This window comes from Hydra vulgaris, chromosome 04 (genome assembly GCF_038396675.1).
Source record: "Hydra vulgaris chromosome 04, alternate assembly HydraT2T_AEP".
Taxonomy (NCBI): Eukaryota; Metazoa; Cnidaria; class Hydrozoa; order Anthoathecata; family Hydridae; genus Hydra; species Hydra vulgaris.
Genome location: NC_088923.1, coordinates 2666632 through 2680004, shown reverse-complemented (window position 1 = coordinate 2680004; position 13373 = coordinate 2666632). Strand labels below are relative to the sequence as shown.

At 25.7% G+C, this 13373-nt stretch overlaps 1 protein-coding gene across 1 annotated transcript; it reads right to left on the bottom strand.

The window, feature by feature from the left end:
• Positions 1–11494: 11494 nt before the first annotated feature.
• On the bottom strand, positions 11495–12223 carry LOC136079119 (uncharacterized). Its single transcript, XM_065794836.1, has one exon. It carries the CDS (start codon positions 12221–12223, stop codon positions 11495–11497), a length of 729 nt encoding a protein of 242 aa, XP_065650908.1.
• Positions 12224–13373: the final 1150 nt, after the last annotated feature.

Here is a 13373-nt window from a genome sequence, read left to right as displayed (position 1 = left end):
TTAAAAAAAAAGTAAAGTTTTTTAAAAAAAACCGGTAAATAATAATAGAAAAAAAAAGAAAATCAAAAGCTTGCATAAATAAATAATTGTAAAACGTATTCTAATCGTATTCACGAAGTAAATTACAGTAATTCAATTTTAATGTAAAAAGTCATTCGAAAAAATGTTACTCAAAAACTCCATTAGTTTTATTCGTTTAAATAAGATGGACCAGAGACTCTTATACATTACCACCATAAATTTTTTCAAAACGCCTTTTTTCATTTTCGTTATATGTCCAGTTACAGCATACGATACAATATGACTTTAGATAATTTTCATGAAAAAAAATTATCCTGAATAATAAATCGCCATAATAAAAAAAAGATTCATCAATTTTAAAATGGCCTCAACTTTTGTTTTGCAAGTGCTCGTGATGACGGTAGCCCAGCGGGCACAACAACGTTGATACAACGTTAAATGACGTTGCTTTTTTGGTCGGATTAACGTTGGATTAACGTTGGAAATGGAAAGGATAGACGACGTCAGATTTGCTAATATTAACAAACAACATTAGCTAACGTTATAATTTGGACGAAGACCGATATGTTAAAATGTTAATCAAGGTTTTTCCAACATTAATTAATGTTGTATTAACATCGAGCAACGTTGGTATAACAACATTCTAACGTGGCTTTTTAGGTTGGTTTGACATTGGGTTAATGTTGGAAATGGAAAGGATAGACGACGTCAGTTCTGCTAACGTTAGCTAACGTTGTAATTTAGACGCTAAAACAAAACGTTAAAATTTTTATCTTGACCTTTTTTCGTCAAGATAATAATTATAACATTTTATCTTGACGTTTTGACATCGAACAACATCGGATTAACACCATTCAAAAGTTGCTTAACGTTATTCTAACGTTTGTTAAACGTTTCAGTAGATCTACTTAGCTGAAGGTTAACGTTCAATAAACAACAGGTTTGACAATAAAATGAGAAGAAACTGTTTAAAATCGTCGATTTACAAAAACATTAGAACGTGGTAGAGAAATTTCGTTCATTAAGAAATATTCCGAGGGAATTTTTATATAATAAATTTAAAAATAAAAAGTTAGTTATTCTCTTGTTGCTGCAGTTTTTTGGGACGTCGTTGGTTGTGCTTTAAATTTGTTTTCACCCGCTATCTTCTACGTTCACCTTGTCTGGAGCGTATCTCAGAACTTTCTGTATTTCAAAATTAATCTCTTTCGACGTGTTTTCTTTCCAAGACATTACCAAGGCTAAAAATGCATAGCTTGGTTAATATAAATTTAATTATCTATAATATCTTTAATTATATTTATTATTAATTAAAAATAATACTTGTAATATTGATAACAAATATTTATATTAAAATTTATGATTTTAAACTAAGGCCATGTTGCAAAATAACAATAAAAATAGGATTTGTGCTTTGTGTCAAACACACAAAAACTTGAAGAAATACAAATAAATTAGAAATCCGATGAAAAATAAAATTTATGTACAGTGATTTATGAATTTTATTTTCTAAAATTTAATACAGTGAAAGTATTTAAAAGAGTAACTTTAAATACTTGGCATTTAAAATACTCCCAGCTCTGTATATATATATATATATATATATATATATATATATATATATATATATATATATATATATATATATATATATATATATATATATATATATATATATATATATATATATATATATATATATATATATATATATATATATATATATATATATATATATATATATATATATATATATATATATATATATATATTTATATATATATATATATATATATATATATATATATATATATATATATATAAATGTAAATTATGTTAGTGTATTTTACAAATAGAGTGCTCAATGTTCTTAAAGAACAGAGCAATAATAAATTAGTAAAATACACTTACCTAACTTTTTTCTTTACCTTGAAGTTTCACCATTGCTGGATCATCAGGAAGAGTTACTAAATCTAAAAAAAAATTTAATTTATAGAAAAAAATATTTTACAGAAAGTTATAAAATACTATACTTTTTCGGTTAACGGGAAGTTACAGAAAGTAATTATTAAATAATTTTCTTTGGAATGGGGATAGTTTAATTTGGTCATTTTTTTTTATCATTTTTTAAGAAGTATTTATTTTAAGAAGTATTTTTTAAGAAGTATTTTCGTGCCTACATTTAGAAATTAATTCAGATTTTTTATTTAATAAATTTTCCTGATTTAAATGAGTAATTATTTCAAATTTTTCTGGCAAACATAGCATACATTTTTATAAAAAAAAGAAATCTAATTTCATTTTAAAATGTAACATTTATTCGCGTCTTTTCGTATAATGTAATTAGTTTCACCAAAATGAATTAAAATTATATATGGATTTCCTCATTTGTCGCAAAATGCGACTCAAGAGGAAACGCATGTTAAAAAAAATTATTTTAATTAATTAAATGTAACTGCGACGAAAAAAAGTCCGCTTCATCCAACGTTAACAAAACGTTATAATTTCGATTTAAAAAAAAAGTTAGTATAACCGAAGTTGTTATAACGTTGTAATTCGATGAAAAGAAACGTTAGTGTAACTAACGTTACCACAATGTTACGATTCCGATAAAAAATAACGTTAGTGTAACAAACGTTACCATAATGTTGTAATTCAGATAAGAAATAATGTTAGTGTAACTAACGTTACCACAATGTTGTAATTCGGATGAAAAAAAACGTTAGTGTAACCAACGTTAATACAACGTTGTATTTCCGATGATAATTGGAGTTAGTGTTGCTGATGTTATTACAACGTTATTATAACGTTATAACACAAACGTTACAAAAGCACCGTCAGTACAACGTTAAAATTCTGATGGAAAATAGCGTTAGTGAAAATAACGTTATTACAACGTTAAATATAGTTGGTCGACGTCGCCCAACATAACCTATCCTAAATCCAACGTTGGTTCGACGTTGGGTGCCCACTGGGAAGGTAAAGCATATATATAGTAAATATATGTTACTGTTACTCGCAGTAAGATTTAGCTAATGACTAATATTTCTTATAGAATATTTCTACACAGTTTTGTCACTAAAATAGATAAAAGTAAATATATACATCATTACATCTTATTGTTTAACAAACAACGTAACAAAATAAATACAGGTCGGAACTATGACAAGTAACTTCTACATATGAGACAGACCTGTTATGGAGTTTCCCTTACACATGTAGAAATAATTTTTTTAGAACTTGGCTAGTAGAAGTTACGGTTTATATTTGTGTTTTAGTATTCAAGAGGAAATTATTAAGTAGTTAGTTTTTTAGTTAGTTTATGTTGATAGTTGTGAAAAAGTTATATATCTTTTTGTTTGCTAAAAAAATGCATTTGTATAAAAATGTAAAAACAAACTACAAAAGAAATCAATAATAATATAACCTTTAACAACTAAATAATCTTCCACCAAAAACATAACATCTACAACATAAACACAACCTTAACATAAATTTCAAATACAACTACTAATCAAGTTTTAGCAAATATTATTTTCATTACTTGCTTAAGGTTTATGGTAATACATAAAACTCTAAGTAGCAACATTCTCTTTTAAATATTATTCTTGGTACTGCGAGTACTATTTTATTTAAAATGTATAAACAAAAGTGTAAAAATAAAGGTTATGTTATATGTTATATGAGTTAGGTTATGGAACATTTTGCAACTCAAAAGCTTATCATGCAACGTCCACTAGAAAAAGTTGTGAGCTGCTGTAACTTTAGAGCCTATCAAGCGTCGCTTTAATGCTGTTGTCATTTGAAGAGTAGATTACATTATTTAAAAAGCTGTTTCGTATATTAGCATTGTGGTTGTTAAAAAATATAAGCAAACTAAATTTTTGGTAGTCTCACTTCGGGAAAAAATTGTGATTGTTAAAAAATTTAAACAAACTAAATTTTTAATAGTCTCTCTTTGGGATTAGCTCTTGATGAAGCTACAGTAAGAGGAAAATACCAATAAGCCTGCTGTTTTACATTTTTAAATGAAGTCACTTGCTTACGAGTGTTGACTAGAGATGTGAGACCAAGTAGTGAATATCTGGCTTTGTAACTAAGTTTTTTTTCAGTTCATGCGGTATCTTTTAAGCATGCAATTAAATTAAATACTTTTAACTTGTTTTAACTGAATGTCTTCATTTGAAAATATCTTTTATCAAGAAAAAGTCATTGGTAAAATTGTCTTTATAGCCAATATGAAGCCGGGTTATCCTTTTTTTCTACCAATCGCCCGTTGTTGTTAACAGAAGTTTTTAAGTGAGTCCGACATAGACGTTTAGTTAAAACATCTTAGAAGCCTAAATTTAAAACGTATTTAATCGAATTAAATACTGATTGAGCAGTAATATTTAATGCTTATATTTACTGAGTTAGTATTTCACTAATCAGATTTAGAAAAAAATTTGTTAGGTTTTTGGTATATCAACAATTTTCAATCAAAATATTAAAATTTTTTCCTGCTATATATGTGTCACGCTATATGCGTCACGCTGACAAAATTGTGTCAGCGTGACGTATAAATTGATTGTAAATCAACCATTTGACAATTCCTTTTAATTCATCCCACAAAAGTTCGATAGGAGAGAGATTTTTTTTTTTTTTTTTTTTACGATGTTACCTGTAGTATTCCACTAAAATAGCCCCGTACTATAACACCATGTTTAACAGCTAAAAATAAACACTGTTTAATTGTCGGTTTGTCAACTTTTCTTAAGACAAATCATCTTTTTTTGCAACCAAAGATTTTAAAGTTTGACTTGTCTTTCTAACGAGGAAGAACACGTTTCCAAACATGTAATAAACAAACCGACGCACATAACTCGCAATTCTTTTTTAATTATTGATAACATTACCATCTATATTTGCATGAATTGTGTAATTAAAAGTTGAAAATTAAATAATGATATTTGCAATCACTTTTCAATTTTTCTTATCACTGACTCTGTAATTCTAAATCTTCAAAATCATTTAGAAATATTCAAGAAAAAATTTTTAAAAGGTAAAACTTATATAACAATCAAATTAAATACAAAAAAACGTAAAAATTGTTTTAAAAGATTAAAAAAGCAAATATAAAAAAGTTATTGTACTAACCTCTCAGAACATTAAATCGGAAATAGTATAAATTAAGTAATTTAGGAAGTAATTGAAGAACTTACTGGGAAAAAAAATCACAAAAATCTGCTGTTCCATATAGATAAAATAAATATGAACGAAGATATATTTGATAAGAAAGAAAATGTTGAAACTTTAAAAAGTTTTCTGTTAGCTGCAGATATAACTCGTATAACATAGTCTCCGACTTCATAACAACATTTACAACAACATATATAACATAACATTGTCTACAACTCCATATATTACTCCTTTAACATAGTCGACAACTCCATAACAGCAAATATAAATCTTAGTAGCAGATATAACTCCAAGAACTAAAACATTACACTCCTATTTTTTTAAATCACTAATGTAATGTATTTTATGTACGTATACGTTTATGTAATGTATGTAATTGTATATGTATAAATGTAATGATGAGTTAAAACTCTATGTAAATGAACTTCAAACATATTTTAATGCACATAGAATACATAAGAGTGCACGGTTTAACGATATCAATGTTATTGTTCTAAAATGCTGTTTTTAATGTTATTAAACTGCCTATCTTTATTATATTCATTCACTAAAAACTGGTATCTGGTATTTCTTCAGTTATTTTGTTTTTATTTTATTTTTTTTTATTTTGTCAATCGAGTACATACCGTTGTTCCTGTGAAAGTCAACAGGAACAACTGTATGTAGTCGATTGTTATTTATGACAAACTAATAGTAAAAGAATTTCGAAAAAATCAGAACGTTAAAATTTATTTAAATTTAGTATGTCTTTTGGTTTTTATACTTTTTAATTTATAATGAATAAAACTATAATTTTTTTATCAAAATTCACAATTTAAATCTTTTCAAGTAAACAAAAATATACTTCTAGAGAGTGATTCAGATCCAGATAATAATTTTTATAATAGTACCAATAAAGTCAAAAACATAAGTCCATTATATTACAACTTAAATACTTCAAATCCTGAAATAGATATTGATGCATTCTCAATCCTACATTTAAAATTAAAAGCACTCAAAAAAATTTGAGAAATTTAAACTTTGTTTAATCAGCAAAAAAACGGATTATAAAGTTATTTGTCTCACAGAAACATGGTGTCGCAATATTGAAATTGAAAACAATTTAAACTTTTAGTTAAAAAATTATAAAGTAGTTCATCAACTTAAAAACTCTGAAAAACCAGATGGAGGAGTATGCATCATTATCCACAACTCATTAATCTATAAACCACGAAGTGATAACTGTACAGCAAGTAATGATTGTGAGTCATTGACAATTGAAATATTTAGTAAAACTGCTAAAAACGTAAATGTGCATGTTTTATGCAGACCGCTTTCAATTAATATATAAATATTTGATAAACACATAAAAAGTATAATTACAAATAAAGATGTTTGTAGTAAATGCGTTTACCTTGCGGGCAATTTGAATTTAAATGTATTAGAATATGACTCAAATAAAAACGTTTTCTTAGTTTAGTATTTCAAAATGGATTCATTCCAACCATAAATAAACCAACTAGAATCACCAAAAATAGTGCAATCTCAATTTATCAAATTATAACAAACAGATTTACTGACACAAAAGTTAAAACTGGAATATTTATATCCGATATATCGGATCATTTTCCAATTTTCAATTTTTGCGAATTTTTTAAAGATTACATTATTGCAACTCAATAATGTAATCTTTCAAAAAAAACTCGCAAAAAGTGAAAATAACTTAACGAATTATTAATGACATTTCTATTGAACTTTTTAATCAATCTTTATCTTCTGAAAACTGGGAAAATATATTACAAATAAAAAGCACTAACAAAGCCTTCGACAATTTCCTTCAAATATTTCAAAAACATTACAATAATGCATTTCCAAAGATTATTAAATCCATATCCAAATCCATATCAAAATCCATATCCAAATCCATATCCAAATCCATATCCAAATCCATATCCAAATCCATATCCAAATCCATATCCAAATCCATATCCAAATCCATATCCAAATCCATATCCAAATCCATATCCAAATCCATATCCAAATCCATATCCAAATCCATATCCAAAAATTATTAAATCTAAAATGTATTTGAACCCATGGATAACTACCGGAATATTAAAATCATCAAAAAAGAAACAACGTTTGTACGAAAAATTTCTTTAAAAAAAAACATTTGAAAATGAATCCAATTATAAAAAATGTAAAGGTATTTTTGAGCTAGTTATAAATCGTTCAAAGGAAATATATTATTCAAATCAAATACTAAAATTCAAAGGCGACACTCAGAAAATCAGAAATGTCATTAAAGAATTAATTGGTAAAAACAAGTTATAAACTACTTGTCTTCCAAAAACAATAAACTTTAATGGCGTTGATATACTTAATGAAAAAAAAATTGCAAAAACATTAAATCAAGTTTTTGTAAGTGTAGGATCAAATTTAGCCTTAAAACTAAAACTTAGTAAATTTAGCGTTGAGTCATACTTAACTGCTAACAATACAATAATGACCTACAATAAACTGACTAAAAATGAGTTATTAATTGCTTTCCAAATGTTAAATCTAAACAAAGGATTAGGAGTTGATGAAATAACCAGCAATGTTGTAATATAATCTATGCATTATTTATTTATTTATTTTTTTTTTGTTCTTTTTATTTATTCAAAATAAGTTTTACAATATAAGAATGAATAAAATACGTTTAGTCAGAATTACAATTTTGTTAACGTTACAACAAGAACGCGGATACTCGCAGAAGATCATAAGATCTTGTCATCGAGAACCGCCTAAACAGATTTTAAATAAAAAATAATCCTTTAATAATTCATAGACAAATATTCACAAATAAATACAAATATAATTATTTATACATATTTAAACAAACAAACATGTAAATAAATATACTTAAACATCAATATATATATATATACACATACAAATAATACGCACAAATACACATACATATATACGTATATATATATATATATATATATATATATATATATACATATATATATATATATATATATATATATATATATTTATATATATATATATATGTATATATGTATATATGTATATATATATATATATATATATATATATATATATATATATATATATATATATATATATATATATATATATATATATATATATAAGTTAAGATAAAAGATTTCGTATATATAAATTACGATTTACGAAAATATTTCCTAAGAGGATTAATAAAAAACAAAACAAACTTAAAAATATATCAGAATGTTTTCAATTGAGAAAAGAATTTCTTTCAATTTTCTTTTAAATAAGAAAAAGTTCCATTCATGAGAGAAATCAAAAAGTTTTAACACTATTTTGTTCCATAAAAATGCTCCTCTAAATGAAATAAAAAATTTACCAAAATTAGTTTTGAAAATTGGTTGAAGAATAAAATTTTCATTACGCAAATTGTATTTATTTTTAACTTTTAAAGAATATAAATTGTGAAAAGAAATTGGAGATGTGCGAGACTTACATTTAAACATAAAACACAATACATTAAAAATATTAGGTTGATATATATTAGGAATATTCATTTCGTTTAAAAGAGGCTTAGCATGATAAACTCGATGTTTAAAATTAATAAGTCGTGCAACATGTTTCTGTTGGCGATAAAGTGGTTCTAATTTAGTTTTACTTACACTACCCCAAGCCGCATTAGCATAGTTTAGATGGCAATGAATAAAAGAGTGGTAAAGCTGAATTAAAGTATGTTTATTTAGCATGCTTCTTATTTTAAATAGTATTCCTATACTTTTGGAAATTTTAGAGGATAAGTTTTCAATGTATTTTTTCCATGTCAGATTTTCATCAATAAAAACCCCTAAAAAATTTGTAGCCGTTACTTTTTTAATTTGAATGTCATCGTTAAAAAGAGCAGGCAATTCACTGGGTAGAAGATGTTTTTTGTAGTATGGATGAAAAAGAGACCATTTTGTTTTTTCAATGTTAAGAGAAAGCTTATATAATTTAAACCATTCTGAAATTTTAATTAATTCTATGTTCATACTTTGAAATAGGGTAATTATGTTACTATGAGATAGAAAAAAATTCGTGTCGTCAGCTAACATAATTGTCATTAAATTAGATGCTTCATAAAGATCGTTTATGTAAATGAGAAATAGGAGAGGTCCTAGGACAGACCCTTGAGGAACTCCGCATGTTACATCTAACAAGTTTGATTTCGATGATACGTCATAGTGAACAAATTGCTTTCTATTACATAAATAAGCTTCAAAACATTACCAGAGATTCCATAATATTTAAGTTTTTTAAAAAGAATTTTATGATCTATCGTATCAAAGGCTTTAGACAAGTCAATAAAAATGCCTAAAGTAAGTTTGAAACTTTCAAATGATTCAGTAATATATTGTGTTATTTGGATTATAGCGTGTTCAGTGGAGTTATTTTTTTTAAACCCATATTGATTTTTGTATAGGATATTATTTTGAGAAAGATGATTAAAAATTTTATTATAAAGAATTCTCTCTATTATCTTTGAGAAAACAGAGAGAACAGATATTGGACGGTAATTACTAACATTAAGTAAGTCTCCACCTTTAAATATTGGTGAAACTCTAGCTATTTTTAATTCATCAGGAAAAATTCCTTGTTGAATTGAACATTTAATTATTTTAAAAAGGATATTTTTTATGATATCATATGAATCAATGACAATGTTTCCATTGATATCATCAGGACCGACTGCTCTATTTAACTTTAGCATTTTAAAAGCTCTATCAAATTCATCAAAAGACAATTCAAAAGATTTTAGATAAGATATTAAAGGAAAACTACATCTGTTTATTGTTTTGTTTATGTTTGAAATTTTTTTTTGCTAAATTTGGTCCAACTGAAGTAAAGAATTCATTCATTTTATCAGCTACCACTCCTGGATCATCAAATATTTTATTATCAATTTTAATAGCTTTAGGTAAAGAGCTAGCTTCCAATTTCTTACTGCCTGTAATTTCTCTTAAAACTTGCCATGTTTGCTTTGAATTATCTTTATATTTTTCTAGTAAATTTATGTAGTATCTTTTTTTTAAATTTTTTCTTTGCATTTCAAATTTTTTAGCGTAATTCTTATAAATTGTTTTACTTTCTAATGTTCTCGTTTTTAAATACTTTATATACAACTTTTGCTTAACTTTAGAACTTTTTCTGAGATCTTTTGTAATCCGTGGTGACGTGAAATATTTTTTTTTAGTATTTTATGTTTAGGAAAATTAATATCATAAATTTCAAAATATGTTTTTAAAAACGAATTATAAGCTAAATTAGCATCATTAGAATCTATATGTTTCCAATGAAGTAAAGATAATTGTTCCTTAAAAGCAGAGCAATTCGCTTCCGTAAAAAAACGTTTGATGAAAGGTTTATTATGGTGTAGAATTTTTTTGATGTTTGTGTTTATGGAGAAAAAAATGGGAAAGTGATCAGAGACGTCACTTTTAATAAAACCTTTTTTAAAGATAAGTTAAAAACGTCAGTTGTAATTATATTATCTAATATAGAGGCTGATGTTGATGATATTCTGGTAGGCTTATTTATTAACGGTATCGCTCCAATTTCGAAAATGTCATTGTAAAACTTTTTAATGTTAGTATTAGTGTGGTGTTCAAAACAGTTTAAATTAAAATCATCAATTATGTAGTTTAATTTCTTTTCATGTAAACTTTTTTTTAATTATATCATTATGTAAAAAGGCATTAAAATCCTCAATTACGCCATTTGGTGGGCGATAACAACAACTTAAAATTATATTTTTGGCATTTTTAGTTAAAATTTCAATACTTAAAACCTCTTTATCGCCATCAGAAATGCTTAAGTCTGGCCTGTTAATAAACCGCAAGTATTCATTCACGTAAAAAAGAATACCACCACCTTGCTTTTTATTTTTACGCGCTAAAGAAAAAGAGATTTTAACATCATCAGAACTGCACCATGTCTCTGTAATGCATATTATGTTAAAAATATTAGAAGTTTCTTCTATATTACTATGAAAAGTATCAAAGTTTTTTTTTAAACTTCTTATATTAAAATGAATAACATTAAGAAAATCCCTATTAAGATCATCTTTCAATTCATTGTTATAAAAATAAGAGCAGTTTTGCAGAGCACTTGCTTCACTAAAATAATTTATGTCAGGATCGGATTCATTATCAAGTAAAAAATCATTAATTTGAAAAAAGTTAAATGAAATTGACTCAAAATTTAGTTGGTTTGAATCCATTTCAGAATTTAAATAATTTTATAACTATGAATTGAAAAAAAAAATTTACTTAAAATCGCGTGTGAATAATTTGTTATAAGTAACCTTAGCATACTTTCCTTTACTTCGTAGCTCCTTTGCTTCCGCGAATAACTTTCTTCTTATTTCCATAGTACGTTCGCTAAAATCTTCATTTATAAACAAATTTTCATTCCAGAGTTTTGCCTTTACGAACTTATCCAAAATCGCGTTCTTGTCTTTATAGTTTAAAAATTTTACAACAATAGTTCTATTTATTCTTTTAGCACCCATCACCTTTTTTCCAACTCTATGGGCTCTCTCAATTTCGATATTACCATTAAAACCCAATTTAGTTTTTAAAATTTCTCTTATTTTACTTTCAGTTTCTTGCCAGGTTTCAATTTCTTTTTCTTCTATACCATTAAATCTCAAATTATTTCTGCGACACCTATCTTCAAGTTCAGCCAACTTATCTTTAATAACGTTATCATTTTCTATATTTATTTTTGTGTCGTTCAGATGATATACTGATGACATTGCTGTTTTTTTAGAAACATCTATTTCCAATAGTAAATTTTTATATTTGTCACTGACAAATTCAACACTTTTTTTCAGGTCACTTACTTCATTTTTGAAATTTTTATTTTCTTCTTCCATAACTGATATTTTACTCTCAATTTTATCAATCCTGTCGCTAAATAGCTTCATTATTGTGTTTTCATGGATATCCATAATTTCTTTTAAATGAGTAACTGAAATACTTTTATTAGCCATTTTTAAGTTTAATAATAAACACGTCCGTTCACTAAAATGTTCACGGCCGAAAAAAAATTTATATCATTGTTGCATATTTTTGTTCTTTCTGTAAAACAAGGAATATTTCCAGAAAGTGTTTAAACTGCAATAATTATACCGGTTGTCAAATCGGGTAATCCTTCTAATGTCTTTAATTATAGACCTATTTCCATTCTTTCTTGCTTCTCTTAAATACTTTCTTTTAATAATATTTTTTATAATACTTTCTTTTACTTTCTTAAATAATTTCTTTTAAATGAGTATTGAAATACTTTTATTAGCCATTTTTAAGTTTAATAATAAACACGTCCGTTCACTAAAATGTTCACGGCCGAAAAAAAATTTATATCACTGTTGCATATTTTTGTTCTTTCTCTAAAACAAGGAATATTTCCAGAAAGTGTTTAAACTGCAATAATTATACCGGTTGTCAAATCGGGTAATCCTTCTAATGTCTTTAATTATAGACCTATTTCCATTCTTTCTTGCTTCTCTTAAATACTTTCTTTTAATAATACTTTTAATAATACTTTCTTTTACTTTCTTAAATAATTTCTTTTAAATGAGTATTGAAATACTTTTATTAGCCATTTTTAAGTTTAATAATAAACACGTCCGTTCATTAAAATGTTCACGGCCGAAAAAAAATTTATATCACCACTGTTGCATATTTTTGTTCTTTCTGTAAAACAAGGAATATTTCCAGAAAGTGTTTAAACTGCAATAATTATACCGGTTGTCAAATCGGGTGATCCTTCTAATGTCTCTAATTATAGACCTATTTCCATTCTTTCTTGCTTCTCTTAAATACTGGAACGAATAATGTATAATAGACTATTCTCATTTTTAGAAACAAATAAAATTTTTATGCAACAAACAATTTGGGTTCAAAAAAGGTTATTCAACTGATCATGCTATTCCTAAACTTGTTCATGATATTTTTCGAGCCTTTGATAAAAAAAAGAGTGTACATTAGGTATTTTTATAGACTTTAGCAAAGCCTTCGACACTTTTATTAAAAAACTAATAAATTATGGAGTTAAGATTGCAAATATAGTTTGATTTAAAAGCTACTTGTCTAATAGAAAGCAGCATGTTTCTTATGATTGTGGTAAAACTGACAATATGG

Bases quoted from the DNA above. Each gene is read 5' to 3' on its own strand.
- LOC136079119 (XM_065794836.1), bottom strand. From the start codon at position 12,223: ATGGCTAATAAAAGTATTTCAGTTACTCATTTAAAAGAAATTATGGAT.